This window comes from Pristiophorus japonicus, unplaced genomic scaffold (assembly GCF_044704955.1).
Source record: "Pristiophorus japonicus isolate sPriJap1 unplaced genomic scaffold, sPriJap1.hap1 HAP1_SCAFFOLD_160, whole genome shotgun sequence".
Taxonomy (NCBI): domain Eukaryota; kingdom Metazoa; phylum Chordata; class Chondrichthyes; family Pristiophoridae; genus Pristiophorus; species Pristiophorus japonicus.
Window position 1 is genome coordinate 1,087,709 of NW_027251278.1, and position 22,487 is coordinate 1,110,195.

Genomic DNA, 22,487 nt, shown 5'->3' on the forward strand with positions numbered 1-22,487 from the left:
GTTAGGCCACAGCTGGAGTACTGCGTGCAGTTCTGGTCACCACATGACAGGAAGGATGTGATTGCACTGGAGAGGGTACAGAGGAGATTTATCAGGATGTTGCCTGGGCTGGAGAATTTTAGCTATGAGGAAAGATTGGATAGGCTGAGGTTGTTCTCACTGGAACAGAGGAGGCTGAGGGGAGACCTGACTGAGGTGTATAAAATGATGAGGGGCCTGGATAGAGTGGATAGGAAGGACCTGTTTCCCTTGGCAGAGGGGTCAACAACCAGGGGGGCATAGATTTAAAGTAATTGGGGGGAGGTTTAGAGGGGATTTGAGGGGAAATGTCTTCACCCAGAGGGAGGTGGGGGTCTGGAACTCACGGCCTGAAAGGGTGGTAGAGGCAGAAACCCTCCCCACATTTAAACAGTACCTGGATGTGCCCCTGAAGTGCTGTAACCTGCAGGGCTACGGACCCAGAGCTGGGAAGTGGGATTAGGCCGGGTAGCTCTTGGTCGGCCGGCACGGACACAATGGGCCGAATGGCTGTAAACTTCTCTGATTTTAATCCTTAAAACCCACCTCTTTGACCGCGCCTTCTGGTCCTGTGTTGTAATATCTCCGCGTGCGGCTCAGTGTCCGATGTTGCTGGGAAGAGCCGAGGGACAGGTTACTGGGTGGCAGGCGCTGTGCCAATGCAAAGTTGTTGCTGTCGTTGCCGGGGCCGGGGACAAACTACAAGTCCCGGCAGGCGGCTGCGCGGCGCCTGCGCGGTGGCGGTGTTTTGAGAGGCGGGAGGGAGGGGTCCGGCAATGGCGCGCATGGGCAGTGAGCTTTGTTGTGACGGCGGCGGTGAGGCCAGGCGGGCGGGCGCAGGCGCGGTGGGGCCAGGCAGGCGAGCGGACGGCCCGGGCCAGGCGCGAGCAGCGGCCGTTGGGCTTTGAGTGGCGGCGCGCGGCCAGTTGCCATGGAGCCGGCGGTGAGCGAGCTGTTTGGGGGTATCCCGGGCCGCGGGGCAGGGGCTGGGCCTATTGCCGCCGCCGGGGGCAGCGGCGGAGGGGGGAGCTCCGCCCGCGGCCCCGGCCGCCTCTCCTCCTCGGCAGCCCCACGGAACCCCAGCTCCCGAGGCCGCGGCTCGGTCCGCCTTTCCAGCTCGGGCCGCGGGCCCTCGTCGGGATCCGGGAGCTCGGCGCTCGGGCCGCCTCAGAAGAACAAGAGCGCGGCGGCGGCGGCGGCGGTGGCCGCCAAGAGCGGCCACAAGAAGTCCAAGGGCAGGCCGCGGGGCCGCAACAACCCGCCCTTCCTGCCGCCAGAGGTAAGGGGGAACCGGCAGGGTCAGAAATAAAGCACCGGCAGTGCGGCGCTCCCTCAGTACTGACCCTCCGACAGTGCGGCACTCCCTCAGTACTGCCCCTCCGACAGTGCGGCACTCCCTCAGTACTGACCCTCCGACAGTGCGGCACTCCCTCAGTACTGCCCCTCCGACAGTGCGGCACTCCCTCAGTACTGCCCCTCCGACAGTGCGGCACTCCCTCAGTACTGACCCTCCGACAGTGCAGCACTCCCTCAGTACTGCCCCTCCGACAGTGCGGCACTCCCTCAGTACTGCCCCTCCGACAGTGCGGCACTCCCTCAGTACTGACCCTCCGACAGTGCGGCACTCCCTCAGTACTGCCCCTCCGACAGTGCAGCACTCCCTCAGTACTGCCCCTCCGACAGTGCGGCGCTCCCTCAGCACTGCCCCTCCGACAGTGCAGCACTCCCTCAGTACCGCCCCTCCGACAGTGCGGCACTCCCTCAGTACTGCCCCTCCGACAGTGCGGCGCTCCCTCAGTACTGCCCCTCCGACAGTGCAGCACTCCCTCAGTACTGCCCCTCCGACAGTGCGGCACTCCCTCAGTACCACCCCTCCGACAGTGTGGCGCTCCCTCAGTACTGCCCCTCCGACAGTGCGGCGCTCCCTCAGCACTGCCCCTCCGACAGTGCAGCACTCCCTCAGTACCGCCCCTCCGACAGTGTGGCGCTCCCTCAGTACTGCCCCTCCGACAGTGCGGCGCTCCCTCAGCACTGCCCCTCCGACAGTGCAGCACTCCCTCAGTACCGCCCCTCCGACAGTGCGGCGCTCCCTCAGTACTGCCCCTCCGACAGTGCAGCACTCCCTCAGTACTGCCCCTCCGACAGTGCGGCACTCCCTCAGTACCGCCCCTCCGACAGTGTGGCGCTCCCTCAGTACTGTCCCTCCGACAGTGCGGCACTCCCTCAGCACTGCCCCTCCGACAGTGCGGCACTCCCTCAGTACCGCCCCTCCGACAGTGCAGCACTCCCTCAGTACTGCCCCTCCGACAGTGCAGCGCTCCCTCAGTACTGACCCTCCGACAGTGCTGCACTCCCTCAGTACTGCCCCTCTGACAGTGCACTCCCTCAGTACTGCCCCTCCGACAGTGCAGCACTCCCTCAGTACCGCCCTGGTGTGTCAGCCTAGACTTTGTGCTCGAGTCTGTGGATGGACATTTGAACCCACGACCCTGTGACTGTGAGGTGAGGGGGTCCCTCTGAGCTCCCTGGAACTGTTGGCTGCTGTTCAGTAAACACGGGCGGAGCTGTGGACATTGTCACTTCCTTCTGTTTGTTCACTGCGCTGATACATTCTGTCACCACGGCCAGCAGGCATCCAGTGCCACCTCGCACGTCCACTCGCTGCCGGTGTTTAAAACTGCGCCGTGTTAGAAAAAAGAAAGACTTGGATTTATATAGCACCTGTCATGACCACCAATGAAGTACTTTTCTTTTTGAACTGTAATCACTGACGTAATGTGGGAAACGCAGCAGCCAATTTGTTACGTTGATTGAGGGATTAATTTTGGCCTGGGCACTGGGGATAACTCCCCTGCTCTTCTCCGAAATAGTGGCATGGGATCTTGTTAGTGTTGGTCAGACATCCCCTGCCCGATCAACGGGGGTGTATTGGAAGGACTTTAAATGCTGTGCGTCACGGAGAAATGGTTTGTTAGGTGTAAGCACAGGTATGGTACTAAACCCTACAGGCAGATCCCACCCAGGTAACGCTATTGGTCTTCGAATTGGCTTCAGTGCCCTGGAGTAGTGAGGGAGACTTCCCGGTCGCTGGCCCCAGTTGGGTGTGTTCTGGAGGAGAAGGCCAGCAGACTGGGCTGTGCTTTGATTCCAGGCTCCCTTCCTTTCCATGGTCAAATGGCCGTCATGCACCTCACACGTAAATAGTCGGGTAACTACACCAGCGAGGGCTGGGACGGACATTGGGGTGTGTGGGGCAGGCGCCTGTGTTTGGTGCTGCAGGAATGGGCTGTTTTGCAGCTGTGTTGATCAAACCACATCTCAGTATCGTCACTCTGTGGTTTGCTGTGTGTTCTGGGAACTGCTGGTGCAATATTCTCGCAACAAGACACAGTACCGATTGGCAAGATCTAGCTGTTTCCCCTCCCCCTTCCCTCTTGCGCCCCTCCCCCTCCCCTCCCGTTGGCCGGTGATGCATTTATTACCCATTCCTGTTTGCTCCGCAGTGACAGGTGCCCTGTGCTGATACCCTGACAGTCTGCCACCCCTGGCAGTTTTACTCGGTTAACTTGGAACTATCCATGGTAGCTGTGTGACACTCGTTTTATCGCCCTGTGTCCATATTGAAGTCGATGTGCCGTTCCTCAGCCAGTTCGCAGACTCGAACTCGATTCATAGATCCTCGTCTGACTCTTCAGTTCACCTTTCCCCTGGGTCTGACTTCGGTGGTGTGAATTTGAATGTTTTGCATTGGGCCTGTTTTACAGGCTGGTGATGTAAATTAGGACCAGTCAGGAAGCCAGTGCTGAATGGTAACTGTGACCATGGTCCCACAGACCACATCGCTGGTGTGTGAGAGCACTGAATGAATTGATTAACATTCCATGTTGGCCAAGGCCCATGCTCGGGTTTGCTTTTTGTTGGCTGTGCATCACGCTTTGTTTCAGAGACCCAGTGTCTGGGTGTTTGACAGTGTGTCAGTCTGAGCCACAGAGGGAGCTTTCCCTGTTCAGTAGGTTAAGTAGCAGAGGAAATTGGTTTCTGCAGAGAATGAGAGTTGATGAGAACGTTGCATCTCTGTGCTCTTGTGCGCTGCAGTACAAAGCTCCGAAATATACCCAGTGACAACCCTGACCACCGGAAGACAGTCACAGGCTCCAGTTCATCGCCCGTGAGTGGGAAATGTGACTCTGTGGGTATCTCAGCCGAGCCCGAGCCTGCCCTTGCTCGATGTCCACACACGGTGTCTGGCGGGGATCGCTGGGTGCTGATCAGAAGCAGCCCGGGTTGAAGGCCCCCTCGCGACGATTTCCGGGGACACGAGCTATTTGCATGCATGCCCCGGTCTCCTGCTGCAGACCTGCGGTGCACGCACACTGCACCAGTCCAGCTCCACGCGCATGCTGTGGTTTGAGTGTCCGCCCTGCCTCTCCACAGTCGGGCTACAACCTGACACAGCAGTGAAACCCAATCCGATTCCTGAAGGAGATCGGCTCGCTCTGCTTCTCTCCTGAATCATTCCGGACTTTATTTATGCTCCGTTTAATGTCGAAACAAAGCCGGTGTTTGGGACTGGGACTGGTTTGCTGCAGTCGTGCGCCCTGAATACGATAGTTACAGTCAGCAATGTACAAAGGAAACACCCAAACCCATGGAAACACTGCAGGGTGATCCTTCCAGTTCTCAGAGAGGTTAGAAAATCTTGGGCATGCCCACCTTGAAAGGAGGTGATTGAGCAGCCTTTGTAGAGGGGCGTGTGGTAGTGAGTGGAACAGAAAAGGTTCATGCTCAGCACGATTTCCGGTTAAACCAGGGCCACGGGAACAAACCAGGAAAGGCTAGTTCAGAACTCACGGTCAGTGCCTGGGATAGTCCTCCCTCTTCTACACTGGATCTCAGCTCCGTTTGTTTAGGTCGTTCGATGTGAAGGGCACATTCAGAGCACTCACGAACCCTCCCTAACTCTGTAACCTCCTCCAGCCCTACACCCTTCCCTATCTCTGTAACCTCCTCCAGCCCCTACACCCCTCCCTAACTCTGTAACCTCCTACACCCCTCCCTAACTCTGTAACCTCCTCCAGCCCCTACACCCCTCCCTATCTCTGTAACCCCCTCCAGCCCTACACCCCTCCCTATCTCTGTAACCCCCTACACCCCTCCCTAACTCTGTAACCCCCTACACCCCTCCCTATCTCTGTAACCCCCTACACCCCTCCCTATCTCTGTAACCCCCTACACCCCTCCCTATCTCTGTAACCCCCTACACCCCTCCCTATCTCTGTAACCTCCTCCAGCCCCTACACCCCTCCCTAACTCTGTAACCTCCTATACCCCTCCCTAACTCTGTAACCCCCTCCAGCCCCTACACCCCTCCCTAACTCTGTAACCCCCCTCCCTAACTCTGTAACCCCCTCCAGCCCCTACACCCCTCCCTAACTCTGTAACCCCCTCCAGCCCCTACACCCCTCCCTATCTCTGTAACCTCCCTCCAGCCCCTACACCCCTCCCTATCTCTGTAACCTCCCTCCAGCCCCTACACCCCTCCCTAACTCTGTAACCTCCTACACCCCTCCCTAACTCTGTAACCCCCTACACCCCTCCCTAACTCTGTAACCCCCTACACCCCTCCCTAACTCTGTAACCTCCTCCAGCCCCTACACCCCTCCCTATCTCTGTAACCCCCTCCAGCCCTACACCCCTCCCTATCTCTGTAACCCCCTCCAGCCCTACACCCCTCCCTATCTCTGTAACCCCCTACACCCCTCCCTAACTCTGTAACCCCCTACACCCCTCCCTATCTCTGTAACCCCCTACACCCCTCCCTATCTCTGTAACCTCCTCCAGCCCCTACACCCCTCCCTAACTCTGTAACCCCCCTCCCTAACTCTGTAACCCCCCTCCCTAACTCTGTAACCCCCCTCCCTAACTCTGTAACCCCCCTCCCTAACTCTGTAACCCCCCTCCCTAACTCTGTAACCCCCCTCCCTAACTCTGTAACCCCCCTCCCTAACTCTGTAACCCCCCTCCCTAACTCTGTAACCCCCCTCCCTAACTCTGTAACCCCCCTCCCTAACTCTGTAACCCCCCTCCCTAACTCTGTAACCCCCCTCCCTAACTCTGTAACCCCCCTCCCTAACTCTGTAACCCCCCTCCCTAACTCTGTAACCCCCCTCCCTAACTCTGTAACCCCCCTCCCTAACTCTGTAACCCCCCTCCCTAACTCTGTAACCCCCCTCCCTAACTCTGTAACCCCCCTCCCTAACTCTGTAACCCCCCTCCCTAACTCTGTAACCCCCCTCCCTAACTCTGTAACCCCCCTCCCTAACTCTGTAACCCCCCTCCCTAACTCTGTAACCCCCCTCCCTAACTCTGTAACCCCCCTCCCTAACTCTGTAACCCCCCTCCCTAACTCTGTAACCCCCCTCCCTAACTCTGTAACCCCCCTCCCTAACTCTGTAACCCCCCTCCCTAACTCTGTAACCCCCCTCCCTAACTCTGTAACCCCCCTCCCTAACTCTGTAACCCCCCTCCCTAACTCTGTAACCCCCCTCCCTAACTCTGTAACCCCCCTCCCTAACTCTGTAACCCCCCTCCCTAACTCTGTAACCCCCTCCAGCCCCTACACCCCTCCCTAACTCTGTAACCCCCTCCAGCCCCTACACCCCTCCCTATCTCTGTAACCTCCCTCCAGCCCCTACACCCCTCCCTATCTCTGTAACCTCCCTCCAGCCCCTACACCCCTCCCTAACTCTGTAATCTCCTCCAGCCCCGACACCCCTCCCTATCTCTGTAACCCCCTCCAGCCCCTACACCCCTCCCTAACTCTGTAAGCCCCTACACCCCTCCCTAACTCTGTTACCTCCTCCAGCCCCTACACCCCTCCCTAACTCTGTTACCTCCTCCAGCCCTACACCCCTCCCTATCTCTGTAACCTCCTCCAACCCCTACACCCCTCCATATCTCTGTAACCCCCTCCAGCCCCTACACCCCTCCCTAACTCTGTAACCTCCTCCAGCCCTACACCCCTCCCTATCTCTGTAACCTCCCTCCAGCCCCTACACCCCTCCCTATCTCTGTAACCTCCCTCCAGCCCCTACACCCCTCCCTATCTCTGTAACCTCCCTCCAGCCCCTACACACCTCCCTAACTCTGTTACCTCCTCCAGCCCCTACACCCCTCCCTAACTCTGTTACCTCCTCCAGCCCTACACCCCTCCACTCCTCCCTATCTCTGTAACCTCCTCCAGCCCCTCCCTAACTCTGTAACCCCCTACACCCCTCCCTAACTCTGTAACCCCCTACACCCCTCCCTAACTCTGTAACCCCCTACACCCCTCCCTAACTCTGTAACCTCCTCCAGCCCCTACACCCCTCCCTCCCTCCCTCCCTATCTCTGTAACCCCCTCCAGCCCTACACCCCTCCCTATCTCTGTAACCCCCTACACCCCTCCCTAACTCTGTAACCCCCTACACCCCTCCCTATCTCTGTAACCCCCTACACTCCTCCCTATCTCTGTAACCTCCTCCAGCCCCTACACCCCTCCCTAACTCTGTAACCTCCTATACCCCTCCCTAACTCTGTAACCCCATCCAGCCCCTACACCCCTCCCTAACTCTGTAACCCCCTCCAGCCCCTACACCCCTCCCTATCTCTGTAACCTCCCTCCAGCCCCTACACCCCTCCCTATCTCTGTAACCTCCCTCCAGCCCCTACATCCCTCCCTAACTCTGTAACCTCCTACACCCCTCCCTAACTCTGTAACCCCCTACACCCCTCCCTAACTCTGTAATCTCCTCCAGCCCCTACACCCCTCCCTATCTCTGTAACCCCCTCCAGCCCTACACCCCTCCCTATCTCTGTAACCCCCTACGCCCCTCCCTAACTCTGTAACCCCCTCCAGCCCCTACACCCCTCCCTAACTCTGTAATCTCCTCCAGCCCCTACACCCCTCCCTATCTCTGTAACCCCCTCCAGCCCCTACACCCCTCCCTAACTCTGTTACCTCCTCCAGCCCTACACGCCTCCCTATCTCTGTAACCTCCTCCAATCCCTACACCCCTCCCTATCTCTGTAACCCCCTCCAGCCCCTACACCCCTCCCTAACTCTGTTACCTCCTCCAGCCCTACACCCCTCCCTATCTCTGTAACCTCCTCCAGCCCCTACACCCCTCCCTATCTCTGTAACCTCCCTCCAGCCCCTACACCCCTCCCTATCTCTGTAACCTCCCTCCAGCCCCTACACCCCTCCCTATCTCTGTAACCTCCTCCAGCCCCTACACCCCTCCCTAACTCTGTAACCTCCTCCAGCCCCTACACCCCTTCCTATCTCTGTAACCCCCTCCAACCCCTACACCCCTCCCTAACTCTGTAACCTCCTCCAGCCCCTACACCCCTCCCTATCTCTGTAACCCCCTACACCCATCCCTATCTCTGTAACCTCCTCCAGCCCTACACCCCTCCCTATCTCTGTAACCCCCTACACCCCTCCCTATCTCTGTAACCCCCTCCAGCCCCTACACCCCTCCCTATCTCTGTAACCTCCTCCATCCCTATACCCCTCCCTATCTCTCTAACCCCCTCCAGCCCCTACACCCCTCCCTATCTCTGTAACCCCCTCCAGCCCCTACACCCCTCCCTATCTCTGTAACCCCCTACACCCATCCCTATCTCTGTAACCCCCTACACCCATCCCTATCTCTGTAACCTCCTCCAGCCCCTACACCCCTCCCTAACTCTGTAACCTCCTCCAGCCCCTCCACCCCTCCCTAACTCTGTAACCTCCTCCAGCCCTACACCCCTCCCTATCTCTGTAACCTCCTCCAGCCCTACACCCCTCCCTAACTCTGTAACCTCCTCCAGCCCCTACACCCCTCCCTATCTCTGTAACCTCCTCCAGCCCCTACACCCCTCCCTATCTCTGTAACCTCCTCCAGCCCTACACCCCTCCCTAACTCTGTAACCTCCTCCAGCTCCTACACCCCTCCCTAACTCTGTAACCTCCTCCAACCCCTACACCCCTCCCTATCTCTGTAACCCCCTCCAGCCCCTACACCCCTCCCTATCTTGTAACCTCCTCCAGCCCCTACACCCCTCCCTATCTCTGTAACCTCCTACACCCCTCCCTAACTCTGTAACCTCCTCCAGCCCCTACACACCTCCCTAACTCTGTAACCTCCTCCAGCCCCTGCACCCCTCCCTAACTCTGTAACCTCCTACATCCCTCCCTATCTCTGTAACCCCCTCCAGCCCCTACACCCCTCCCTAACTCTATAACCCCCTCCAGCCCTACACCCCTCCCAATCTCTGTAACCTCCTCCAGCCCCTGCACCCATCCCTATCTCTGTAACCTCCTCCAGCCCTGACACCCCTCCCTATCTCTGTAACCTCCTCCAGCCCCTACACCCCTCCCTATCTCTGTAACCTCCTCCAGCCCCTACACCCCTCTCTATCTCTGTAACCACCTCCAGCCCCTACACCCCTCCCTATCTCTGTAACCTCCTCCAGCCCCTACACCCCTCCCTATCTCTGTAACCTCCTCCAGCCCCTACACCCCTCCCTATCTCTGTAACCTCCTCCAGCCCCTACACCCCTCCCTACCTCTGTAACCTCCTCCAGCCCCTACACCATTCCCTATCTCTGTAACCTCCTCCAGCCCCTACATCCCTCCCTATCTCTGTAACCTCCAGCCCCTACAACCCTTCCTATCTCTGTACCCTCCTCCAGCCCCCACACCCTCCCTATCTCTGTAACTGCCTCCAGCCCCCACACCCTCCCTATCTCTCTAACCTCCTCCAGCCCCCACACTCTCCCTATCTCTGTAACCGCCTCCAGCCCCCACACCCTCCCTATCTCTGTAACCTCCTCCAGCCCTACACCCATCCGAGATGTCTGCGCTCCTCCAATTCTGGCCCCTTGTGCAAATCCCGATTTTAATCGTTCCAACATTGGTGGCCGTGCCTTTAGCGGTCGAGGTCCTAGGCTCTGGAATTCCCTCCCTAAACTCTCCGCCTCTCTTTCCTCCCGTTAAGATGCTCCTTTAACCCTACCACTTTGACCAAGCTTTTGGTCGTCTGTCCTAATATCTCCTTGTGTGGCTCTGTGTCGAATTTTCTTTTACGACACTCCTGTGAAGCACCTTCGGACGGTTTACTGCATTTAAAACAAGTTATTGTCTTGTCATTGCTCCAGGTTACCTGTTTTAATGTTCCCGCTTTCTCCCCGGGGGTAAAGGTGTCTACTCTCTCCCCACCTGCTCTAAATGCACCGGCCCTCCCTGGGGATTTGTTCCATGGGTTCAGGTCACCCCCTTGTGTATCGCCGAAGTGACTATTCTTCATGTCCGATTCGGGACAGTGAGCTGTTTGCTATTGGAGAGCATCACCAGCCAGCCAGCTCGCCTGGGTTCCAGCAGGATAGCGACCAGGAGCTGTGAACGTGCTCTCCTCCTCCTCCTTTCCCCTGTAGTGCCCCTGCCGAGATCAAACTGGGGACTGAAGCCGGTTGCTGTGGACTCTGTCTGTGGCTCAGTACCACACCACGGAGCTGGCAGGGAGAGGGTTACTGTCGGGCTGTGTAGACTCCAGGCTGCTGTATATTTGAAGTAACACTCTCGCTTTCATTTCAGGCAGAAGAAGGAAACATTGAATACAAGGTGAGCTTGGTGCTGCTGTCAGCGTTGCTGATGCCCGTGAGTTTGAGGAGAGCACAAGGTTTCTAACCACGCGCTCCTTCAAAGGCAGCTTGCCTGCGTTTAACAAAATGAACTGACGCGTGTAAAGACGGGCGCTCATTGTTTAGGCCCTGTACTGTCCTTATTGTTTCAGTGGCTGAGGGAAAGTCTGCCAATGACTGACGGATGTGTTTGAGAGCTCTGGCTACCAGCAACGCTCCCACCCTGCCCCTCTCCCTCACCCCTCATTCCAATAAGGGTGGTCTTTCTGAATAACAATAACTGAAGAGAGCTACCCTAGTCGAAGGAGGAGATCGGGGGGCTGGCAAACCTGTTAGAATTCTCTGAGAGAGTATTGGAGCTTGTGGATAAAGCAGGTTCCACCGACATATTCACCTGGACTTCAAGTCTTTATCCAGTGCTGCATGGGAGGCTGGGCGATAAAGTAGACAAGTATCGGATGGGTGTATGGCTATTCAAGTGCATTTACAACTGGCTGCATCAACAGCGGCAGGGTGGCTGTACATGACCGAAAACGAAAGGCTTTCATTGCGATAGCGCCTTCCACAACCAGCCGACGTCCCAAAGCGCTTTACAGCCGATGAAGGACTGTCTGAAGTAGAGTCACTGTTGTAATGTCGGAAATTTGGGCACAGCAAGCTCCCACAAGCAACACTGTGATAATGACCAGATAATTTGTTTTAATTGTGCTGGTTGAGGGATAAATATTGGCCAGGACCCCGGGGATAACTTCTCTGCTTCTCCTCAAAGTAGTGCCAAGGGATCTTTTACATCCACCTGAGGGGCCAGATGTGGCCGCAGTTTAATGTCTCATCCGAAAGACGGCCCCTCCGATGGTGCAGCGCTCCCTCGGCGCTGCCCCTCCGACAGTGCGTCTGCCGAGATTTTGTGCTCAAGTCTCTGGAATGAGACTTGAACTCATGGCCTTGACACTCTGAGGCGAAGGTGCTGCCCACTGAGCTAGGCTGGCACTATTCTACCCTTTGCCTTGGTGTCCACGGTTAACCTCTGAAGCACCTTGAGACAGCTTTTCTGAATGAAAGGCCCCCTCTGTGTCTCGGCCCTGACCGGTAGTTGCAGCCGCCGCATTGGGTTAGTTGTGGAGAAATTAGGGCAGGGTTCTTGCTGCAAGTGCTCAATGTGTAACCGCCTGATAAGGACAAGAGCCCAGCCTGCTGTGACGTGTCTGGACTCTCGCATGAAAAGTGTCTGCTTTCACCAGCTGCCGGAGAGCTACCATTATCTGTGAAACTGCACTCTGGCAAGTGTCGTCACCGTCAGATGGTATCACATCTCTCTCAGCGGCCCCAACCCACTTGTGTGTCCAACAGATTGATTTGAAGAGGAGAGGCTGTTATCTGGGCCAGGGCGGCCGCTGTTTCGCACACAGCAAGATCCCACAAATAACTGTGAGGTGAAAGAGCAGTTCATAACGTTCACAGTGCTTGCGGGAAGAGTGATGGCTGGGATACTGCGGCGATCTCCCTGCTTTGCAAATAGTGCCGTGAGATCTTCAGCATCCACCTGCACAGCCGGTTTAACTTCTCACCTGAAGGAGTATAAAAGCAGGGAAATCTTGCTACAGCTATACATGGTATTGGCAAGGCCACACCTGGAATACTGCGTGCAGTTTTGGTTTCCATATTTACGAAAGGATACACTTGCTTTGGAGGCAGTTCAGAGAAGGTTCACTCGGTTGATTCCGGGGATGAGGGGGTTGACTTATGAGGAAATGTTGAGTAGGTTGGGCCTCTACTCATTGGAATTCAGAAGAATGAAAGGTGATCTTATCGAAACGTATAAGATTATGAGGGAACTTGACAGGGGTGGATGCAGAGAGAATGTTTCCACTGATGGGGGAGACTAGAACTAAGGGGCATGGTCTTAGAATAAGGGGCCGTCCATTTAAAACTGAGATGAGGAGGAATTTCTTCTCTCAGAGGGTTGTAAATCTGTGGAATTCGCTGCCTCGGAGAGCTGTGGAAGCTGGGACATTGAATAAATGTAAGACAGAAATAGACAGTTTCTTAACGGATACGGGAATAAGGGGTTATGGGGAGCGGGCGGGGAAGTGGATCTGAGTCCATAATCGGATTAAATGGCGGAGCAGGCTCAAGGGACCGTATGGCCTACTCCTGCTCCTATTTCTTATATTCGCAGTTGAGAGCAAAAATTGGGGGAAGGGAAGAAATTAATCAGGTTTTTGAAATCTACAGAAGGATATGAGGTGAGGGTTATGTTACTGTCCAGTTGAGGAGGGTGTGATGGTGTATTGGGTGAGGAGAGGGTGATATTACTGTGCGTGGAGAGGGGGAGGATAGGGACACTTGTGTTAGTGGGGGTGGGATGAGCTTATACCAGTGTATTGGGCGGGAAGGTCAAATTGCTGCACTGGCTGGGGGTCATGCTGCTGTATCGGGGTGTAGGATTGTATCTCCTTTCCGCACCCATCTCGTCCTCCAAGTAACTGCTGCTTTCTCTTCCCTAGCTGAAGTTGGTCAACCCCTCTCAGTATCGCTTCGAGCACCTGGTCACGCAGATGAAATGGCGGCTGCAGGAGGGTCGAGGCGAGGCGGTTTATCAGATCGGTGTGGAGGATAATGGTCTGCTGGTGGGGCTGTCCGAGGAGGAGCTCCGGGCCTCGCTGAAGACCCTGCGAAGGATGGCAGAAAAGTAAATATGCCCTCAATGTTTATAACCTTCATTGCGCTGGTTTAACACGAGCTGAAACAAGTGATGAGCCAGTTCCTTGCTGAGGACCCAGTGCAGTTTGTGTGCAGTACAGAGACTTGCATCCCGTGGCTCAGGCCCACCTCGGTTGGTGCCGTCATCACCTGCTGGTGTCTGGTTTCAGTGAGCTGTGTGTGTGTTGTGTGCACAGCAGGGCCGCCTTATGACAGATGGAGTATAATGTTGGAAAGTGTGAGGTCATGCACTTTGGCAGAAAAAAAATCAAAGAGCAAGTTATTATTTAAATGGAGAAAGATTGCAAAGTGCCGCAGTACAGCGGGACCTGGGGTACTTGTGCATGAAACACAAAAGGATAGTATGCAGGGTACAGCAAGTGATCAGGAAGGCCAATGGAATCTTCGCCTTTATTGCAAAGGAGATGGAATATAAAAGCAGGGAAGTCTTGCTACAGTTATACAGGGTATTGGAGAGGCCACACCTGGAATACTGCGTACAGTTTTGGTTTCCATATTTACGAAAGGATATACTTGCTTTGGAGGCAATTCAGAGAAGGTTCACTCGGTTGATTCCGGAGATAAGGGGGTTGACTTATGAGGAAAGGTTGAGGAGGTTGGGCCTCTACTCATTGGAATTCAGAAGAATGAGAGGTGATCTTATCGAAACATATAAGATTATGAGGGGGCTTGACAAGGTGGATGCAGAGAGGATGTTTCCACTGATGGGGGAGACTTGAACTAGGGGGCATGATCTTAGAATAAGGGGCCGCCCATTTAAAACTGAGATGAGGAGAAATTTCTTCTTTCAGAGGGTTGTAAACCTGTGGAATTCGCTGCCTCAGAGCTGTGGAAGCTGGGATATTGAATAAATTTAAGACAGAGATAGACAGTTTTTTTTAACCGGTAAGGGGTTATGGGGAGCGGGCAGGGAAGTGGACCCGAGTCCATGATCGGATCAGCCATGATCGTATTAAATGGCGGAGCAGGCTCGAGGGGCCGTATGACCTACTCCTGCTCCTATTTCTTGTGTATCTTAAGTTGCTCTGTGTTCTGTGTGCAGGGTCGGAGCAGACATCACCATCCTCCGCGAGCGCAACGTGGAGTATGACTTGGACTCGCCCAGGCGGATAGCCGAGGTTCTGATCAGGAAAGTTCCCGACGACCAACAGGTATGGCCCAGAGCTGCTCCCCTCGCCTGTCTCTAACCCTCCGACTAATATACCCAGCTGAAGTTCATGCATGGCACAGCACCAGTGGTTTCCCCAATCTGCCAAGCAGAGGGCCAACTACTTCCCAGCAGACGGAGGTTAATCACTGTCAGCACTCTGCTGTCCAGACAGAAGGGAGAGGGTCCTTACCCTCTGGATGTAAGGGTCCTATGTTAAGTCTGTGCCATTTCAATCTAGAACGTGTGGGTACTTCTCACACAGCGCTGTGAACTGCAGGCTCCCCTCGGAGTGATCCTTCTGAAAACGAAAGGATCTGACTGAGGCTGAAATCCTACCAACCAGTATGTCGTGAGGGAACTGGCTCCTCAAGCTGGAGTCGGGTCGATGTGGCACATACAGGAGATGTGGCGGAGACCAAGGTGTTCGATTCATTATGAGCAATGTGTGTGGCAGGTTGTGGCTTTATACCCAGGTAGCTAAATGTCAGCGGGCTTGGGAGAACCCATATACACACCGTCTATAATCACCATCAGGCCTTCAGCCCAGGAGCTGTGGGAGTACATGACTGAGCATTCGGGTTTATCTGGGATATGGATGTCGGCACGGGTCTGTGTAAGGGTAAAATATGAGGGGGCTTGACAAGGTGGATGCAGAGAGGATGTTTCCACTGATGGGGGAGACTAGAACTAGGGGGCACAATCTTAGAATGAGGGGCTGCCCATTTAAAACTGAGATGAGGAGGAATTTCTTCTGAGGGTTGTAAATCTGTGGAATTCGCTGCCTCTGTGGAAGCTGGGACATTGAATAAATTTAAGACAGAGATAGACAGTTTCTTAACCGATAAGGGATTAAGGGGTTATGGGGAGCGGGCGGGGAAGTGAACCCGAGTCCATGATCGGATCAGCCATGATCGTATTAAATGGCGGAGCAGGCTCGAGGGGCTTTATGGCCTACTCCTGCTCCTATATCTTATGTTCTTATTAAATGAGACTCGGATCCTCGTTTGCTAGCTCGCTCTCTCTCGGAACGCGCATGATGTGTGGTCTCCTGCCCTATCCGCAGTCTTCAATAATGTGCTGGGTGGCACAGGGTGTTGGAGGGTGCAGACATCTCTGAAAGGGTTGCAGCACTCCCTCGTACCCGATGTGCTGGGTTATGCTGGGCCTCGGGCACTCCACTGAGGTACGGTGGTGGTCGACCGAAGCAGAGTTAGGACTCTGCAGGGCTCGAGAGGAGCTCAGTAATTGATTGTAAAGGTACCAGGACTGTCGGTCACAATTGTTGGTTTATCTTGGGACCTGGCTGGATGTCCCGTTTAAACTGGGAACATCTGAAGGGACAAAGGACACTCCCTTCAGTCACGGCTTCGGACAGTGATCAGTGACAGATTGTAGGATGGATTAAAATGCTGAAGTACTCTTTCTTACCTGCCGCAGGGCTATGGGGAAAGAGAAGGGGAGTGGGACTAATCAGATTGCTCTTCCACAGAGCTGGCACAGGCACGATGGGCCGAATGGCCTTCCTTTGTGCTGTATGGTCCTAGCCTGTGATATTTGTCATAGGTGACCCTCTGTGAACTGTTGTGATGTTCTGGGAAGGTGATGGAGGGGAGAGTACCTGAACTATGCTGTGCAGAAATGTGCTGGGATTGTAAATCTTGTCTGAATGCGGAGGTTGCTGGAAATCCCTGCGCTGTTTCAGTACAGGACGCAGGCACCGAGAGCTTTGAGCTGTCGGGAGGGTTTAACCTTCACTCTTGGTTCCTTTGCAGTTTCTTGACCTGCGAGTAGCAGTTTTGGGGAATGTGGACTCGGGGAAATCGACCCTCTTGGGGGTCCTGACACAGGGCGAGCTGGATAATGGACGGGGCCGAGCTCGACTCAACCTCTTCAGGCATCTGCACGAAATCCAGTCGGGCCGTACCTCCAGCATCAGCTTCGAGATCCTGGGATTCAACAGCAAAGGAGAGGTAGGATCTTTGGCCTGTGCTGACACCGTGTCATATGCCCAGCTCCTCTCCCCCTCCCACGGCCTGCCTGGGATTGAACCAGGAGATCCGAGTTTGATGTGGCGTTAACTGCCCTGAGCCAGGCCGATGGTTGGACCACTGTGACTGACCTCATCCACTCATTTGGGATGGGAACAAGATTCAGGGAAGGTTCCTGCTCTTGGTTGCTCTGCAATGGAGTTCTGCCGGGAAGGTCAAGCGTGGAATTGGGCTGATGTGATATCCGCTGTTAAATATCCTCGCAGCACTGTGTCTCGGTTTGTACACGCGTTGGGCACTGAGTGAACTGGAGGAGGAAACCTGTGCAACTACCCCAGTGGAGGACCGAGCCTTCAGGAGAGCAGGAGGGGGGAACCTTGTGGCAGGGGAATGTAGTCTTTCTACTTTTGTCAATCTCCTCTCCTGGAAGGGTGTCACAGGCTCGAGGGGCTGAATGGCCTACTCCTGTTCCTATCTCCCATTAACCTGTGCTGGGTTACTGCTCCGGGTATCTCTGAGCTTGGGCAGTGAGTGTAGATGGGCCACTTGACTGTGGGCAGTGTCAGTGCTCGGGTCACTGGATAGTGATGGGGATTTCCCTGCTCCCTGGCTGCAGCGCTCCTGTTTGTGATCGGCTAATGGAGCACAGACTGGAAATCTGTCCAGGGCCGTGTGGCCCAGCTCCTCGCTCAGTACGTTTTCAGAGCCTGCTCACACTGAGATTTCTGTCCTTCCTTAACCTGCTTCTTGTGCCTCACTTTAAGGTGGTAAATTACAGCGACTCGCGGACAGCAGAGGTAATCTGTGAAAGTGCCTCTAAAATGATCACCTTCATCGACCTGGCAGGACACCACAAGTACCTAAAGACTACCATCTTTGGCCTCACAAGCTACTGCCCAGACTTTGCCATGCTTGTAGTCAGCGCCAACACTGGCATAGGTATGTCTGCAGGGAGTGGGCTTGGTACCGGGACATCGAGAGTGGGGAGGCCATTGGGACTGAGCTTGATACTGTGCCAATGAGTAAAATCGTTTATCTTCCTGATCATTATCCAGTCACCTCTGTGAACATTATTCTTTCTGGAGGCTGGAGGATAGGATCAGACTCGCAGTGAACCCCCTCCACGGTGAAACAGCCTGCCTGCACACACTGTCGTGGTCATGTAAGATGAGTGACCACTTCATAGAATCACAGAAATTTACAGCACGGAAGGAGGCCATTTTGGCCCATCGTGTCCGTGCCGGCCGACCAAGAGCTACTCAGCCTAATCCCATTTTTCAGCTCTCGGTCTGTAGCCCTGTAGGTTACGGCACTTCAAGTGCACATCCAAGTACTTTTTAAATGTGGTTAGAGTTTCTGCCTCTACCACCCTTTCAGGCAGTGAGTTCCAGACCCCCCACCACCTGCAGGGTTACGGACCGAGAGCTGGAAAGTGGGATTCGGCTGTATAGCCTCTTGGTCGGCCGGCACGGACACGATGGGCTGAATGGCCTCCTTCCGTGCTGTGATTCTATGATAAGGGGTTGGCCATGAAAGACAATATTTTAAGATCATAAGAATATACGACTGAGATGAAGAGGAATTTCTTAATTGAGAGGGTTGTGAATCTTTGGAATTCTCTCCCCCAGAGAGCTGTGAATGCTGAATCGTTGAGTATATTCAAAACCATGATGGATGGATTTTTTGGACTCTAGGGGGAATCAAGGCATATGGGGATGAGGCAGGGAAGATGGAGTTGAGGGTGAAGATCAGCCATGATCTTATTGAATGGCGGAGCAGGCTCCTGATGCCGTAGGACGAATGGGCCGGCTCCTGCTCCAAGTTCTGACATCCGTGATGAGTATGGTGATGTATGGGCCCATGTGATGTATGGAGAAGCTGAGTGCTGCACTGTTTGAACACACTGACCCTGATGGCGCCTGTTTGACCCGCTCTGTCTCCTTGTGTCTGTAGCTGGCACCACGCGGGAGCACCTGGGCCTGGCAATGGCCCTCAAGGTCCCCTTCTATATTGTGATCAGTAAAGCGGACCTGTGTACAAAGGCCACCATCGATCGCACCGTCAAACAGCTGGAGATGGTTCTCAAGCAGCCAGGCTGCAACAAGGTGCCACTGCTGGTGGCAAGCAGCGACGACGCAGTGATGGCTGCACAGCAGTTTGCACAGTCTCCCAGGTAAGGAAAGAGTCTGTGTCGCAGTACCTTCCCCAGGGCTCCCCCTCGCTGCGCGGCGTGTGTGTGTCCCGGCCCGGGGGGTGGCGTGTGTGTGTCCCGGGGGGCGGCGTGTGTGTGTCCCGGCCTGGGGGGGCAGCGTGTGTGTGTCTCGGCCCGGGGGCGGCGTGTGTGTGTCCCGGCCCGGGGGGCAGCGTGTGTGTGTGTCCCGGCCCGGGGGCGGCGTGTGTGTGTCTCGGCCCGGGGGCGGCGTGTGTGTGTGTCCCGGCCCGGGGGGCAGCGTGTGTGTGTGTCTCGGCCCGGGGGCGGCGTGTGTGTGTCTCGGCCCGGGGGGCAGCGTGTGTGTGTCCCGGCCCGGGGGGCAGCGCGTGTGTGTCCCGGCCCGGGGGGTGGCGTGTGTGTGTCTCGGGGGCGGCGTGTGTGTGTCCCGGCCCGGGGGGCAGCGTGTGTGTGTCCCGGCCCGGGGGGCAGCGCGTGTGTGTCCCGGCCCGGGGGGTGGCGTGTGTGTGTCTCGGGGGCGGCGTGTGTGTGTCCCGGCCCGGGGGGCAGCGTGTGTGTGTCCCGGCCCGGGGGGCAGCGCGTGTGTGTCCCGGCCCGGGGGGTGGCGTGTGTGTGTCTCGGGGGCGGCGTGTGTGTGTCCCGGCCCGGGGGGCAGCGTGTGTGTGTCCCGGCCTGGGGGGCGGCGTGTGTGTGTCTCGGCCCGGGGGGCAGCGTGTGTGTGTCCCGGCCCGGGGGCGGTGTGTGTGTGTCCCGGCCCGGGGGGCAGCGTGTGTGTGTCTCGGCCCGGGGGGCGGCGTGTGTGTGTCTCGGCCCGGGGGCGGCGTGTGTGTGTCCCGGCCCGGGGGGCAGCGTGTGTGTGTCCCGGCCCGGGGGGTGGCGTGTGTGTGTCTCGGCCCGGGGGGTGGCGTGTGTGTGTCTCGGCCCGGGGGGCAGCGTGTGTGTGTCCCGGCCCGGGGGGCGGCGTGTGTGTGTCTCGGGGGCGGCGTGTGTGTGTCCCGGCCTGGGGGGCGGCGTGTGTGTGTCCCGGCCCGGGGGGCGGCGTGTGTGTGTCTCGGCCCGGGGGCGGCGTGTGTGTGTCTCGGCCCGGGGGCGGCGTGTGTGTGTGTCCCGGCCCGGGGGGCGGCGTGTGTGTGTCCCGGCCCGGGGGGCGGCGTGTGTGTGTCTCGGCCCGGGGGCGGCGTGTGTGTGTCTCGGCCCGGGGGGTGGCGTGTGTGTGTCCCGGCCTGGGGGGCGGCGTGTGTGTGTCTCGGCCCGGGGGGCAGCGTGTGTGTGTCCCAGCCTGGGGGGCGGCGTGTGTGTGTCCCGGGGGGCGGCGTGTGTGTGTCCCGGGGGGCGGCGTGTGTGTGTCTCGGCCCGGGGGGCGGCGTGTGTGTGTCCCAGCCTGGGGGGTGGCGTGTGTGTGTCCCGGGGGGCGGCGTGTGTGTGTCCCGGGGGGCGGCGTGTGTGTGTCCCGGGGGGCGGCGTGTGTGTGTCCCGGCCCGGGGGGCGGCGTGTGTGTGTCTCGGCCCGGGGGGCGGCGTGTGTGTGTCTCGGCCCGGGGGCGGCACGTGTGTGTGTCCCAGCCTGGGGGGTGGCGTGTGTGTGTCCCGGCCCGGGGGGCAGCGTGTGTGTGTCCCGGCCCGGGGGGCAGCGTGTGTGTGTCCCGGCCCGGGGGGCAGCGTGTGTGTGTGTCTCGGCCCGGGGGCGGCGTGTGTGTGTCCCGGCCCGGGGGGCAGCGTGTGTATGTGTCTCGGCCCGGGGGCGGCGTGTGTGTGTCCCGGCCCGGGGGCGGCGTGTGTGTGTCCCGGCCCGGGGGGCGGCGTGTGTGTGTCCCGGCCCGGGGGGCGGCGTGTGTGTGTCCCGGCCCGGGGGCGGCGTGTGTGTGTCCCGGCCCGGGGGCGGCGTGTGTGTGTCCCGGCCCGGGGGCGGCGTGTGTGTGTCCCGGCCCGGGGGCGGCGTGTGTGTGTCCCGGCCCGGGGGCGGCGTGTGTGTGTCCCGGCCCGGGGGCGGCGTGTGTGTGTCCCGGCCCGGGGGCGGCGTGTGTGTGTCCCGGCCCGGGGGCAGCGTGTGTGTGTCTCGGGGGCGGCGTGTGTGTGTCCCGGCCCAGGGGCAGCGTGTGTGTGTGTCCCGGCCCGGGGGCGGCGTGTGTGTGTCCCGGCCCGGGGGGCAGCGTGTGTATGTGTCTCGGCCCGGGGGCGGCGTGTGTGTGTCCCGGCCCGGGGGGCAGCGTGTGTATGTGTCTCGGCCCGGGGGGCGGCGTGTGTGTGTCCCGGCCCGGGGGGCGGCGTGTGTGTGTCTCGGCCCGGGGGCGGCGTGTGTGTGTCCCGGCCCGGGGGCGGCGTGTGTGTGTCCCGGCCCGGGGGGTGGCGTGTGTGTGTCCCGGCCCGGGGGGCAGCGTGTGTGTGTCTCGGCCCGGGGGGTGGCGTGTGTGTGTCCCGGCCCGGGGGGCAGCGTGTGTGTGTCCCGGCCCGGGGGCGGCGTGTGTGTGTCCCCGGGGGCAGCGTGTGTGTGTGTCCCGGCCCGGGGGCAGTGTGTGTGTGTCCCGGCCCGGGGGCAGCGTGTGTGTGTCCCGGCCCGGGGGCGGCGTGTGTGTGTCCCGGCCCGGGGGGTGGCGTGTGTGTGTCCCGGCCCGGGGGGCAGCGTGTGTGTGTCCCGGCCCGGGGGGCAGCGTGTGTGTGTGTCCCGGCCCGGGGGCAGCGTGTGTGTGTCCCGGCCCGGGGGCGGCGTGTGTGTGTCCCGGCCCGGGGGGTGGCGTGTGTGTGTCCCGGCCCGGGGGGCAGCGTGTGTGTGTCCCGGCCCGGGGGGCGGCGTGTGTGTGTGTCCCGGCCCGGGGGCAGCGTGTGTGTGTCCCGGCCCGGGGGCGGCGTGTGTGTGTCCCGGCCCGGGGGGCGGCGTGTGTGTGTCCCGGCCCGGGGGCGGCGTGTGTGTGTCCCGGCCCGGGGGCGGCGTGTGTGTGTCCCGGCCCGGGGGCGGCGTGTGTGTGTCCCGGCCCGGGGGCGGCGTGTGTGTGTCCCGGCCCGGGGGGCAGCGTGTGTGTGTCCCGGCCCGGGGGCGGCGTGTGTGTGTCCCGGCCCGGGGGGTGGCGTGTGTGTGTCCCGGCCCGGGGGGCAGCGTGTGTGTGTCCCGGCCCGGGGGGCGGCGTGTGTGTGTGTCCCGGCCCGGGGGCAGCGTGTGTGTGTCCCGGCCCGGGGGCGGCGTGTGTGTGTCCCGGCCCGGGGGGCGGCGTGTGTGTGTCCCGGCCCGGGGGCGGCGTGTGTGTGTCCCGGCCCGGGGGCGGCGTGTGTGTGTCCCGGCCCGGGGGCGGCGTGTGTGTGTCCCGGCCCGGGGGCGGCGTGTGTGTGTCCCGGCCCGGCGCAATGCTTTACTTCAGCATCTCTATTTTCATTCATCATTCTAGCTTTCTGTCACTGTTTGTTTCCTGGTTCGGGTCAGGAATGTGTGCGTGTTTTCTACGTTCAACCACACTGGGAGCACTGTGCACAGTACTGGTCTCCATATACCTTGGTTAGACCACACTGGGAGCACTGTGCACAGTACAGGTCACCATATACCTTGGTTAGACCACACTGGGAGCACTGTGCACAGTACTGGTCACCATATACCTTGGTTAGACCACACTGGGAGCACTGTGCACAGTTCTGGTCACCATATACCTGGATTAGACCACACTGGGAGCACCGTGCACAGTACTGGTCTCCATATACCTGGGTTAGACCACACTGGGAGCACTGTGCACAGTACAGGTCACCATATACCTTGGTTAGACCACACTGGGAGCACTGTGCACAGT

At 58.5% G+C, this 22,487-nt stretch overlaps 2 protein-coding genes across 5 annotated transcripts in view; one reads left to right on the plus strand and one right to left on the minus strand.

Annotated features, from left to right (window-relative positions):
* Nucleotides 1-652, minus strand: part of mrpl2 (mitochondrial ribosomal protein L2) — a 134,234-nt gene extending 133,582 nt beyond the window's left edge. Inside the window, exon 1 of the mRNA XM_070870672.1 lies at nucleotides 565-652. The gene's annotated coding sequence lies outside the window, so the exon portion shown is untranslated. The remainder of the gene's footprint in view (nucleotides 1-564) is intronic.
* Nucleotides 653-864: 212 nt separating this feature from the next.
* gtpbp2b (GTP binding protein 2b) overlaps nucleotides 865-22,487 on the plus strand; it is a 35,067-nt gene continuing 13,444 nt past the window's right edge. Inside the window, exons 1-7 of one of the 4 annotated variants that reach the window (XM_070870679.1) lie at nucleotides 865-1,297; nucleotides 10,640-10,666; nucleotides 13,194-13,378; nucleotides 14,453-14,561; nucleotides 16,333-16,530; nucleotides 17,313-17,487; nucleotides 18,502-18,721. In XM_070870679.1, coding sequence (XP_070726780.1) covers nucleotides 950-1,297; nucleotides 10,640-10,666; nucleotides 13,194-13,378; nucleotides 14,453-14,561; nucleotides 16,333-16,530; nucleotides 17,313-17,487; nucleotides 18,502-18,721 — 1,262 coding nt within the window. In that variant the 5' untranslated portion in view covers nucleotides 865-949. Of the gene's footprint in view, nucleotides 1,298-3,646; nucleotides 3,828-4,600; nucleotides 4,707-10,639; nucleotides 10,667-11,964; nucleotides 12,120-13,193; nucleotides 13,379-14,452; nucleotides 14,562-16,332; nucleotides 16,531-17,312; nucleotides 17,488-18,501; nucleotides 18,722-22,487 lie in introns of those variants that run through there. The other 3 variants (XM_070870680.1, XM_070870682.1, XM_070870681.1) reach the window with 3 other exon arrangements.